Raw genomic sequence first — 13,667 nt, forward strand, 5'->3', positions numbered from 1 at the left:
CATCCATTTGCCCGACCAACTCGAAAAATTTTCTAAAGGCGCCTTCGATGCCAATATAGACTAGTTTAGAAGGGGATTTTTGTCAAGGATACAATCTTTTCTGTTTTAAAAGACCTCAAAACATCAACTCGGTCGACCTAAAAAAAAAAGGACGGCAATTTTCTTATTAAATCTGCTCCACCCACTCTCGAGAAAAACAAAGTTCCGCCCCTGGGTTGCAGAATTTTAGAACATGATTTGAGATTCATCAAAATACAAAATGTTTCAATGGGGGTAATCAGCCACGAGGTGGGCAACTTTGGACCAAAATCCACTATGTTTCGACTTTCGCAATAAATTATATATCTCCGTTTCAACTAGTTTTTGGTATGTTTCATATCTTTCGGCAAATTTCTGTGTGTTTCAACGATCTCGGCTACGTTTTGTTTATGTTTTTAATTGTCTGGACTAAATTTTGGTGTGATACTTGCAAAGGAATTCTTCAGCAGATAAAGGGGTCAAAGGCTCTATCAACCACTCATGTTGCAGGGAACTTTTTGACTGGAAACTGAATCGGCTCTTTTCCACTTTCCTCTTTCAAATTTAATTTCGAAAAGCTTATTTAAGGTTGTCATAATGCAATGAAATTTGACATGGTGAACAAACTGACAATTTTGAACAGATTTGTTCTTCATACTTCACATCGTAACGACACGCATTTAGCCATAATAACACGTTAAACAAACATAGAAATTAATTTTTTGAGAATAAGAGGTGGGGGGGGGGGGGGGGGAGTGGACAAAAGCTCTTGCGCAATTTCGGGGTCTTTTTTTTGTAAACAATAGAGAATTTTTTAAAATTTTATGATGGGCAGAAAGAATTGTAGTTTTTTTGTCTTTTCCCATTACCAAGTGTCTGTACTCCAATAATCTTTGTAGAGTTTTTCAAATTAATTTTTTGTTGAGATTTTTTCTTGTGAAGTAAAGATGCTTTTGTTTCAAGCTCTGATCTCCTTGACTGGAGTCAGAATTTTTTCTACTAAAAAATTGCATTATTGAAATTGCGCATCCGTGGCACTTTTAAATTTATGATTAGAATTTATGAGTTTTTTCTTGTTTTGATTTGTTTTCATTGCCAAGCGTCTTTGCATAAAACTTCTCCAAAAAACCCAGTTATACATTAAGCTAGTTTTGTTTTAAAAAACTTAAAACTTCGAAAATGGGAAACCATTTTGACTGAAAATAAAGCGAAAAGCATTGCCCAGTGCCACTACTTGAACTTTAAACGCTTACATGGAATTCGACGAAAGGTTAAGGTTGCATCATCCCTTATGTTGCAATACAAAAATGGCGTGAGCGTTCGGATGATCCGACTTTAAATTGCGACACGCGAACAATCATGACGACGCATTTAAGTTGCGACAGAACGGAAAATGAATCACAAAATATGTATGCACGCGAGAGGAGGTGCGAAAGGATATAACAAAAGTAAAATGGTGTGTGAACAAAAGTTCATGGTAAGTTCATAGAGGCAATCTCTATTTACCAAGTGGGCCAAAATCAATGTAAGCTAATGGATGACAGCCATAATTGGCCTGAAATATATATAAGAGATGATTGGTTCAAGGGGAACTCAAAGATCTAAGGTGCTTATCTCGCAGGCTAAATAAACACGCCAAATAGCGAGAACGAGGTTTTCTGTCCAGTTTTCAATCAGACAGCCTAAGTTTAAGTTGATCTTCTTGTATCTGGAAATAAAAACAAATTATTGGGCCAAAGAATTAAACTTCTTGGTAAATCATATTGTAACTTGGTAAGTTTGTAAAATCAAATTTTTAACTTTTTAAAATTGTGGCTTCGTCTGGATGATAGAGGATCTCATTTTTGTTACATACTTTTTCAGACCGAGCTCTCGTGGCGCTGAGCAAAAGTTCCTTGCACACAAGAACATTAAGCATAATTGCTCTAATTAAGGAATCAGTGAAAAATGATCAATGAGTTGAAGAAAAAAAAATTGTCCTTTTTCCTTGTAGATACGCGAGTAGCAATTTTTGATGATAAGGCGGTCGCCCCAACACCATCTCCTCAGGATTTTGAACTAGGTTCGCTCACAGCCCAAAAGTTCTGCCTTTAGAACTATTTCAGGACATCCATTTTAAGTCATAAAAAGATCAAAAGTGGAAGCATGTTTTTCCAAAAATAGTTGCATTAATTTTTTTTCATGACAATGAAGTTTTTTTTTGTTTAAGGAGAGCTTTTTAAAAATGTTCAAAATGTTTTTTTTTCAACAATCGCCACTCGCGGGGGTAAGTAGATTTGTCCATAGGCTCTTTTCTACCTCCGACTGTCAATTTTAATTTTGAAAACTATTTGAACATTGTCATAAGGCAAGGAAACTTGGCATGGCTAAAAAAATAACAAAACTGAACATATTTGTACTTCAAATTTGTTCACATCGTAACATCACGCATTTAGCCGTAATAAAACGTAGAACAACTACAAAATTAGGAAAATTGAAAGGCGGGGTAAATGTGGAAACGAGCCTGAATGTTTCCTTGAAGCAATGAGTCCTGATTAAATTGGTTTGCGATAAATTATTGCTTACAACGAAAATCGAGAAAATTTCTCTTGTATCACAGACATTTTTTAAAGAAAAATCAGGATAAGTTTTAGGGAAAAGTACACAAGCAACAAGTTCAGCCTGACTATCTGTCCAAAAATAGACCTCAATTTTCAACCACTGAAGTTTTCAAAATATAGGAGTTAGAGCCATATACAAAATCTTACTTTTTTCGTATAATACTGTGTGAGATTCTGTAGCTTACGCTTCCTGGTATATCTCATTGCGTAGATTAAAAACCATTTTCATGCCATTTAAGCAACTGGTTTGCTTATCTCAGCACATATTTGTTTTTGAGCGCAAAAATTACAGCAAAATATAAAAAAATCGTTCAATCTATGGGAAACTGCTTGTCATACGATTCTTTTATTGGAAAAAAATGCTACTCATACTATTTTCATACAACTACTTTCTTCTAAAAAATAGAATGGAATTGTATGACAATCATTTTTACATTGAACAAAGTTGTCTGACTAACCTTTTTTTTATCAACCCGAGAATATATACATGATTTGAAATGTTTCCACAATGATATAAAATTAAAAACTATTTGCCTATTTTTTTGGTTGAAATCTTTGGTGTTGCCTTTATTTTTTGGTGTTGCCTTTATTTTTTTGGTTGAAATCTATTTTTATTTTCACATAAAAATCAGATGCCTCAAAGTGCTAGGATAAAAATTAGGATCACAGCTCCTCAATTTATTTTCTTATATATTATGTGCAATAATCAAACAAATATGTACATATCACTTTTCATTGCTTTACTGTATCACTGGTGTTCTATGCAAATCAATTGATGTTCAATTTCCCCCAAACATCAATTGATGGTAAGGATTATATAAGAAAATTAAATAAACATAGCATCTGTCTTGTTCCGTCCATAGAAAATGGGGAGGAACTTTGTATTCGGGTGTGTTTTAGTTTTTTCTTCTTTTTGTTTTCCACGCAAAATCCGGTACCAAAATTATCGCAGTGGGTTGAGTGATATATCATATTAAAGCCCTTACAGTTTTGATTCGAAGCAAAATGAAAAATTTTGAAAATTTTTTCCCAGTGTCGAGAAAAACCGGTTGAAATTTTTCATTATTTGTCTTATTTCGAGCAAATAAAGCGATTGCGATTGAGCAGTCTTATGATGGCCTAAAACCTTGTAATAGCCTAATTTAAAACGTGAAAATTTGGACAACGTTAATTTTTTTTGAGTATTTTAACGCTTTTTGGAATCATAACTTTCAAAATTTCAAAAAAAAAAATTTCATAAATTTTTTTCCAGTGATTTTTTTAACAAAAATTGTTTTTCATTTTGCTTATTTTAGTATGGCTGTCTAATATAATTAATCACCGTTGTTTGTACCCCAGTTTTTATACCTAATATGCCTAATCCACCACGCCGAAAAAAAAACGACGATAGTTTGAAAAAACATATTTTTTTTTAAAAAACTGTGCTCGGAACATTCTGGAAAGTTCAGAATGTCCCGGACTTTCCTTTCTTCCTCATTTTTTATTTTTTTTTATACCAAGATATATTATATATTCTAGTCATTTGATTTTTTAAAAAACCTTAATCCTGCAAACAGTTAATTCCAGCAAAAGTTCGATAGCATCATAAATTTTCGAAAAAAAAAATGATAACCGGTTACTGTGCAAGTAGCACAAAATGCTCCGACCATAGTCTTAAAAATAATTTTTAAAAAATTTTTTCCAGAGTTAAGGCGTTTTTGACAGTCGGAATAAAATGGCAAATTTGAAAACAATTTTTGTAGAAGCATGGCTAGAAAACCAAAAAAAACGTAAATACTTTTCATAAACTAACTTTACTCGAGTAAAAAAAAATTTTATGGCCTAAATTAAGCATAAATAAGCTATTGTAAGCCTGCTCGCTCACCTTATTTGCTCAAAATTAGACTTAAAATCATAAATTTGAAACGGGTTTTTCTTGACACTGAGAAAAAAAACTTTTGAAGCACGACTGAAAGCGTTTTATTGTAATAAATCACTCAACCCATTCCGATGATTATTTATGTTACCTGATTTTGAGTGGAAACACCCGAATTCAAATTTCAATGGCCAGAAGAATAATCGTCATTTTCATTTATTTTATATTTTCTCTGCGCTAGATGTATCTTTTAATTTTTGCCTGTCTGTGTTGAAATTCTAAACAACCCCAAAAAAACTTGGGTTAAAACTGGGTCGATTTGTTCGTGCGTTTTCCGAGCAGCTCAATTTTCATAGACTTAAAAAGTAGGACCGTTTCTTTTGAACAGAAACAGGAGTTTGTAATTGGGTGTTTGCCAGTTTGGACAATTTGCTGCTCATACTCAATGCAAGAGTATAAGAAAAGTCATTCTTTGCTTATTTGTGCAGAAATTTTTTGTTTCAAAAACTTAATGATAGACGTTTTTAGAAACCATGAAGAAGAGCGAAGCAGCTAAATTTATGTCTGTATCATCTATCTATCTGTCTGATTCCTGACTTCTGTTTTAGCGGGGAAAACTTCGACCATCTTTCTGCATCATTCTGTTTGGACTGACTGAACTAAGCGACGACTTTTCACTGACTTCGAAAACCAAAAAAAATCAGGAAAATGAGTGAAATTGAGATCAACTGTGCAGTGTTGCGAGCACCGTCCAAGTCTTGCGTGTCAGGCGTGACCCAGAGACCGATCGACGAGCCAGTGAGTACACGTTTTTTTTTACTGTTCTACTCGAAAAGGCCCTCCCCCTCCCCTCTGTCGATTTTTTAAAATCAATTGTTTGTTTTCAAGGACATATGAACTTCATATATAGCCTTTTAGACCCCGACTCACACCCCCCTTAAAACTAATGCCTGTCTGATGGAGGGAACTAAGAAGATATAGAAGAGCCTTAAAATTAGTGATCACATTATGATCATTATTGAATACTTTTCGAGTGAGCCGCCAGTATCTCGAACTGATTGTTATTTCTGGGAAGCTGGAGAAACTAAAACTTTGCCTCGGAAGATGGTGTTGGCATTCCACCAGAAGTAGAGGCGCATTTAACCCTGATGTGCCTAATAATTACCCTAAAGGATAAATAATGAGAATTGATAAGAAACCATTTTAGTGCATTTTGCAATATACAGCATAACAACAGAATATATCCTCAGTCAATTGTAAAGGAAACTCAGCCCTCCATTTGCAATTTCCACCCAATTTTTGAAGGGCTCTTCGCTGACTGCTGAGTTGACAAGGGTCCATTAGGACAGGGCGGGCGCAAAGCACAGCAGCAGACAAATATACCCGAGTCCGCATATTGAATTTGTTCCCATTTCCCTTGCTTGTTTCAAATACCGTTATTCCCATTTTCTACCGGGGATAGTGCAATACTTAAGCTGCATTTACGCTATTCAAGTATATTATGTACCAAGGTATATCTTATATGCACAGCAAATATATCAAACAGGAAGAATTTTTTGTGGTTTTGCAAGTTGGTTATGATTGGGAAATATGCATAATTGCAAGTTAGTTCTTTTGTTGCTCAAAATAGATTGAAGATCAAATTTTCTATTAATAAGTGCCGTGAATTTTTTATTAAAATATTGTGTATTTCTCTTGTCGTTAGCACCGTTAATAATAAAGGAAAAAATAAAAACTACTGGCTCAATTTTCCATATTCAGAAGTTATCGTATATTCCATTCTGTTTTTATCTTTTTTTTGGTTGCAGTTTATTTCAATTGCACATTGCTTACTATTACAAGTAGTTCAAGGAATAATTATAATGAAATGGGTGAAGAAGATTTCATGAGCAACGGGTGAACTACAGGGACAATATTAAAAAATATCATATTTATTATTGTTTGATTTCCTCCAGCAAAAGAAGGATGCGAATATAGTGATTTCATTTTTTTATTGGCCTTTTTCGTATTTTAAGATTCCCAATTGGTTTCTGGGGAATTGAAGACAGCTTTATTTATTACCTGTCACCAACTGATACATATATATGCTCTTTATCAAGTGGATTTTCAACCAAATCCTCTGCTTTACCAATTAGCTTCAAATCTAAATTCGTCTAAGCCTTTTAGATTTTTCTCGAAGTTAGAAACGCCGTCTTCAGGTCATATTTGATCTAAAAGAAGTTCCTAATTTTCTCCACTTTGGTGAGATAATTACAATCTTCAGTGGTTTTCTGCGTTTTTTTACTCTAGACTCAGTTTTAATACAATATGGACGCGTCGCCATGTGAGACCAGCTCACACCAACAGTATAAGTTCAAAATGCAGTCAGAGACTTTTCACAGCTACTATCAATTTAGTAAATATTTGTACACATGACAATCTACTGCAAATTTCAAAATATCTGTGACCATTCGTTAATTGAAAATCTGGTGTTTGGTTAAAATCACTCTTAGTTATCCCTAGTTTAACCAATTGTTCGATTTCAGATCCAATTCCTTAAAATAAACTTCCCTTAGTCGTAAGTTATGGCTCAACATAATGAGTGTTTCTTTGAAGGGTCTCATTCCATTAATATTGCGTTGATGAGAAATGTGTCTGCTAGAGTAGGCCATGGACTAACCCTCAAGAACATCGCAGAACCGGTATGTATTTAGAAGCACTGTTTGTCGAAAGTTTCTTTGTATAGCTAGAACATCCGCTAAAATATATCGAAAATCTCAAACTCTCAAAATAGAAAGAACAGATTTTTCTCTAACTGATTAAAAAGGTGGTATTTTTTTTACAAGTTGGACTGTACAATTAAATTATAAGATGGCTGTTGCGACTCCTTCGACAGGAAGGACAATATGTTCTTGTTTGTTATCTTATCAGCTAATTTGTTGTGTTGTGACTGCAGGTGAAAATAGAGGGGGCGATGGCTGAGCACGAGTACACGAAGGAAGTGGTGAAGAAAGTAGGCCTCAAACTGTACGAAGTGGAGGCGGACGAGGAGTACCCCGACTGTGTCTTCATCGAGGACCCCGTATTCTTCCTGGGTGCATAAAAATAACACATACATAACTACATAAACCAATCAATTTAATGAAACCATTAGATCATTTTCTACTCATCATTTAAAAAACGATAAATATGAGCTGACTGCTTAGAAATAATGCATTTTCGAAATTTTTGAAAGCAAAATGTTGAAGCTTTGCAAAGGTTTTGGGGGAATTTTTTTTAATCGAAAAGCTACCTTATGGAAATTTACAGGAAAATACATGGTTGTTTGAGTTCAATTAAGTCTTAGTTTCTACGTGAGTCTACTATAAAATATTCGACCAACCCTGATGTTAGATCCTAAGCAAAAACATGTGTTGGGTCATATTCTAGACGGAGTGGCCTTTTTCCCTCAGGCGGGACACCCCTCCAGGCGAGGAGAGAAGGGGGCTGTGCTGGAGTTTGTGAAGAAACACTTCCCCACCCTCAAGTGTGTGGAGATGACGGGGGAGGGGTACATGGATGGGGGAGATATCTGCTTCCTCGGAGGGGAAAGTAAGATATCACTGCCACTATTCAACACGAGTCCAACTGTATGTTCAACTGTCAAAAATTAAAAACCGTCAAAAGTTTGAAACGTTACAACCAAATCTACAACTTTGAATCGTCAAATAGACAAAACAGAACTTGAAGAAAGCCAAGTTGTAGCCACGTTTTCAAAGAAAGCCGCGTTTTCAAATAAAAATTTGAAAACGTGACGACTGATGGAGAGCCAAGATCAAACCTCTGATATAGATTAAATAATGTAGATTGATCGCTATTATATTGTCTTTCTTTCAAATCAAGTTACCCATATCTTTTGCTAGAGAAGGAGATTCTGTGTGGAGTGTCGACGCGAACGAACGAGGAGGGAGTGAGGCAACTGCAGGCTGCATACCCCGACTACACCGTCACCCCCATCCCCATTCCCACAGTGGAAGAGGGGGGACTGCTGCACTTGATTACCCACTGCTCCAGATACGCTTCCGGACCATATCTGGCCATTGGCAAATCAGAGGCTAGTCAGAGGGTGAAAAAGTGAGTTTTTTTGTCATAGTTATTGCCACATGTATGAAAATTTTTAGGACTCCACTTGTAGAAACACTTGTCTGAATCCTGTCTGTACAAAACAGTCCCATACAAAGCAGTCCGGAAAAGTATGAAATTGCACGAAAAAACAGTCCAATACAAAACAGTCCGAAAAATTGTCCCAAGTAATAATTGTTTTAAAAAGCCAGCCAGGCCGAGAATTGTCCTTTGTTCAGCAAACATAAAGAAAAAGTAACCGCCGCATTCGCGCCAACGTGTTGCGAGCTTGCCAACAGAGGGTAGGACTTAATACGAAATTCAGAGCCGGTTATCACCGCAAAGAGGCGACGCGCGCGCAGCGCGCCCACCGGCGACCTTAAACAACCGGACTGTTTTGTATTGGACTGTTTTTTTCTACATTGGCTAGTAATAACTGAGCACAGATTGTTACGTTCATTGAGGATAAAATATAAAGGGATGCAGTAGCAAAACTTGGAGGGCGCTGCGCGCGCGTTTTTTCGATCAAACAGATTTTTTGAGTTTTCAGAAAAAGCTTTCTTTTGAGCTTTTTTTTTCTGGTCAAAGTTGTGGTTCTTAAAAGGGCCTTTATAGGGGAAAAAAACAATTAAGTCGACCTATAAAAAGGCTGGCATATGAAGTGTTTTTTTGTTCTGAAGGAACATCGAAGAGCGTGCTATAAGCAAGGTGGAGTTCTTCGAGGTGCCGGATGACTGGGCTGCGAACTGCATCTACGTGAATGGGTACGTGCTGCACTGTAGCCAGGAAGAGTACCCTGAGTCTTTCAAGGCATATCAGGAGAAGTTCGGAGACAAGGCCATTCCTCTCAAGAACAAGGAGTTCGACAAGATAGACGGATCCCTCACCTGCCGAGTCAGACTCCTCAAGTACCCACTCTGAGATAAAAGATCAAACACCAGATCACACACCAAATATTGACCAATTCAAGAGACGAGAACTCACGAACAAAGACCAAAGCTACGACTGATAAGACACGACAACTGAACTTTGATTAATGCGATTGGTTTAATTAGCAACTAATTTCAATATATTTTGTTTTTCAATCTTTTTTTTTATCAAATTTTGAGTGATACCAAACTTGCCGTGTTAAGCCTCCACTTAACTGCTAAAACTCGAGTCTCGGTTGAAACCACTCTGAATTCCTCTTTGAGAGCGTTTAGAACTTTGACTCAATTTTAATAAACTTTGACAATCCTCGAAACTCAACGAAGAAAAGTAATTCAAGTTATTTTTTGAACCTTAATAAATTGGGGTGGACTGATCTAATTCAATTGATATAAGTTTTCCTCTTCAATTTCCTATCAAGTAAAGGAATTCAATACTTAATAGAGTTTTGTAGTTTGATCTTCAATTCGAGATATTTGCGCAGAAAGTGTTTTTTTTGCTCGTATAAAAACACGCAGCAAATTGAAGTTTTTGCAATTTTCGACCATATAACCAAATTTTGACTATAAGAAGCTTTCAGAGATAATATTCACATATTTTTACAGATCCAAAAATCAAAAAACAAATGAAAATAAGACATGAAGAGTTCATACATTTTTGGATCTTCTAACAAGGATAGCTGGATACTGCTAGCCTTACCGAGCAAGTATTTGTTAAAAAACGGCTCAAAAACAAAAAAATATTCTAAAAGCAAATTGAAAAACTTTCAATACTTTTTCTAAATTTTTGCAGTATTTTTTTCCCACTTTTGAAATTTTTGATTCCTAAAATGGCCCTAAAAGTTTCCAGAAAACACTTTTACTCGAGTAAAATTAAGTAACGACCAAACTCAAGCTAAGCCATCAAAAGCCTGCAAGCTCAACTTATTAGCTCGAAATTTGACCAAAAATCAAAAATTTCAAACCGGTTTTTCTCGACGCTGAGAATTTTTTTTGAGTTATTCAAATAGCGACTAAAAGGGTTTTAATATGATATATCACTCGACCCATTCGATAATTATTTTGGTACCTGATTTTGCGTGGAAAAAATACAAGCCTTAATACTAAGTTCCGCTACATTTTTATATGGTCAGAATAATTAGCAACATATTAGCAACAAATTAGCAACATAATAATTAGCAACGGAATAATTAGCGCTGGAAGAAGATTGCAGTTTGCATTGCATAGGAAAAACTTTAAGAGAACTTTAAGCTTTTTAATTATATTTATTGGTTAAATCATTACACTTGCTGCTAGTACGCAAGACAAATCAAATCTGAATAAAATTTATAAAATCAACATGAGATGTGTTTAACAGAATCACTGATTTATTTCAACTTCAGTGAAACTTTCAACAAGACACATATTTTGAGCAAGCTCAATTCAAAGTTTTTTTTATGTGTAATTTATCAACTCTGATTTGAAACAACTCCATTTTTTCTCTTACAGAGTTACAAGGTTGCAAAAGAATGGAATAGATAGAATTCATCACAAAGATCAAACAAATTATTTCAGAAAAATTTTTACTTGCAAAGTTTAAACAAAAACATGACTCAAGGGTCACCTAAAATTTCTAATTCGAATTGATAGTCGCTTCAAAACAGCAGATTGCTCTTTTTGAATATTTATATCTGCTCCACCTACTATTTATACAGCTTTTGAAAAATTTATTGATCAAAGTCTTAATATTTTGAAAAAATTCTGACTTTAAAGCTGGAACCTAATTCAAATAGTTATTTGTAAATTCGCGTTTGCCGTGTTGTCGGCGTTCTATGCAATCTTTTCTTTTAAAAATTGTATGTCAGATAGCTGCTGAGTGGAAACTGCTTTGGAGCTAAAGGCTTGCAGTTATACTTAAAATTTCGAATTGAGGCACCTATTTGATCCTTTTTAGTGTCAGCAATTTGAAAAACTTTCAAATATTTTTTCTAATTTTTTGCAGAATTTTTTTCCCCACTTTTGAAATTTTTGATTCCTAAAAAGGCCCTAAAAATTTCCGGACTGTTTTGTATTGGATTGTTTTCTTCTACATTGGCTAGTAATAACTGAGCACAGATTGTTACGTTCATTGAGGATAAAATATAAAAGGATGCAGTAGCAAAACTTGGAGGGCGCTGCGCGCGCGTTTTTTCGATCAAACAGATTTTTTGAGTTTTCAGAAAAAGCTTTCTTTTGAGCTTTTTTTTTCTGGTCAAAGTTGTGGTTCTTAAAAGGGCCTTTATAGGGGAAAAAAACAATTTAGTCGACCTATAAAAAGGCTGGCATATGAAGTGTTTTTTTGTTCTGAAGGAACATCGAAGAGCGTGCTATAAGCAAGGTGGAGTTCTTCGAGGTGCCGGATGACTGGGCTGCGAACTGCATCTACGTGAATGGGTACGTGCTGCACTGTAGCCAGGAAGAGTACCCTGAGTCTTTCAAGGCATATCAGGAGAAGTTCGGAGACAAGGCCATTCCTCTCAAGAACAAGGAGTTCGACAAGATAGACGGATCCCTCACCTGCCGAGTCAGACTCCTCAAGTACCCACTCTGAGATAAAAGATCAAACACCAGATCACACACCAAATATTGACCAATTCAAGAGACGAGAACTCACGAATAAAGACCAAAGCTACGACTGATAAGACACGACAACTGAATTTTGATTAATGCGATTGGTTTAATTAGCAACTAATTTCAATATATTTTGTTTTTCAATCTTTTTTAATCAAATTTTGAGTGATACCAAACTTGCCGTGTTAAGCCTCCACTTAACTGCTAAGACTCGAGTCTCGGTTGAAACCACTATGAATTCCTCTTTGAGAGCGTTGAGAACTTTGACTCAATTTTAATAAACTTTGACAATCCTCGAAACTCAACAAAGAAAAGTAATTCAAGTTATTTTTTGAACCTTAATAAATTGGGGTTGACTGATCTATTTCAATTGATATAAGTTTTCCTCTTCAATTTCCTATCAAGTAAAGGAATTCAATACTTAATAGAGTTTTGTAGTTTGATCTTCAATTCGAGATATTTGCGCAGAAAGTGTTTTTTTTTGCTCGTATAAAAACACGCAGCAAATTGAAGTTTTTGCAATTTTCGACCATATAACCAAATTTTGACTATAAGAAGCTTTCAGAGATAATATTCACATATTTTTACAGGTCCAAAATTCAAAAAACAAATGAAAATAAGACATGAAGAGTTCATACATTTTTGGATCTTCTAACAAGGATAGCTGGATACTGCTGCCTTACCGAGCAAGTATTTGTTAAAAAACGGCTCAAAAATGAAAAAAGATTTTAAAAGCAATTTGAAAAACTTTCAATACTTTTTCTAAATTTTTGCAGCTTTTTTTTTAACCACTTTTGAAGTTTTTGATTCCTAAAATGGCCCTAAAAGTTTCCAGAAAACACTTTTACTCGAGTAAAATTAAGTAACGACCAAACTCAAGCTAAGCCATCAAAAGCCTGCAAGCTCAACTTATTAGCTCGAAATTTGACCAAAAATCAAAAATTTCAAACCGGTTTTTTTCGACGCTGAGAATTTTTTTTGAGTTATTCAAATAACGACTAAAAGGGTTTTAATATGATATATCACTCGACCCATTCGATAATTATTTTGGTACCTGATTTTGCGTGGAAAAAAAACAAGCCTTAATACTAAGTTCCGCTACATTTTTATATGGTCAGAATAATTAGCAACATATTAGCAACAAATTAGCAACATAATAATTAGCAACGGAATAATTAGCGCTGGAAGAAGATTGCAGTTTGCATTGCACAGGAAAAACTTTAAGAAAATTTTAAGCTTTTTAATTACATATATCGATTAAATCATTACAATTGCTGACATTACGCAAGAGGAATCAAATATGAATAAAATTTTATAAATCAACATGAGATGTGTGTGATTTGTTTAACAGAATCACTGATTTATTTCAACTTCAGTGAAACTTTCAACAAGACACATATTTTGAGCAAGCTCAAATCAAAGTTTTTGTTATGTGTAATTTATCAACTCTGATTTGAAACAACTGCATTTTTTCTCTTACAGAGTTACAAGGTTGCAAAAGAATGGAATAGATAGAATTCATTAAAAGGATCAAACAAATTATTTCAGAAATTTTTTTACTTATTTCAGGAAAACCCTTGTAGACAGTACTTTTAGGTT

At 34.8% G+C, this 13,667-nt stretch overlaps 1 protein-coding gene across 2 annotated transcripts; it reads left to right on the forward strand.

Annotated features, from left to right (window-relative positions):
• Nucleotides 1-1,673: 1,673 nt before the first annotated feature.
• Nucleotides 1,674-9,638, forward strand: LOC134851402 (N(G),N(G)-dimethylarginine dimethylaminohydrolase 1-like). Of its 2 annotated transcripts, XM_063867469.1 has the most exons (6): nt 1,674-1,791; nt 5,082-5,271; nt 7,409-7,547; nt 7,882-8,043; nt 8,355-8,565; nt 9,234-9,638. In XM_063867469.1, exons 2-6 carry the CDS (start codon nt 5,182-5,184, stop codon nt 9,472-9,474), a joined length of 843 nt encoding a protein of 280 aa, XP_063723539.1. In that variant the 5' UTR covers nt 1,674-1,791; nt 5,082-5,181; the 3' UTR covers nt 9,475-9,638. The 2 variants fall into 2 exon arrangements, with proteins under 2 accessions (XP_063723539.1, XP_063723538.1); XM_063867468.1 differs by lacking the exons at nt 1,674-1,791; nt 5,082-5,271 and adding an exon at nt 5,817-7,154.
• Nucleotides 9,639-13,667: the final 4,029 nt, after the last annotated feature.

Source organism: Symsagittifera roscoffensis, chromosome 7 (genome assembly GCF_963678635.1).
Source record: "Symsagittifera roscoffensis chromosome 7, txSymRosc1.1, whole genome shotgun sequence".
Lineage (NCBI taxonomy): Eukaryota > Metazoa > Xenacoelomorpha > Acoela > Convolutidae > Symsagittifera > Symsagittifera roscoffensis.

Excerpts from the sequence above, each read along its gene's own strand:
- LOC134851402 (XM_063867468.1), top strand. The coding sequence starts at position 7,038 with ATGGCTCAACATAATGAGTGTTTCTTTGAAGGGTCTCATTCCATTAAT. Across the intron at positions 7,155-7,408 it reads TCAAGAACATCGCAGAACCG|GTGAAAATAGAGGGGGCGAT; the intron begins GTATGTATTTAG and ends TTGTGACTGCAG. Across the intron at positions 7,548-7,881 it reads GGACCCCGTATTCTTCCTGG|ACGGAGTGGCCTTTTTCCCT; the intron begins GTGCATAAAAAT and ends GTCATATTCTAG.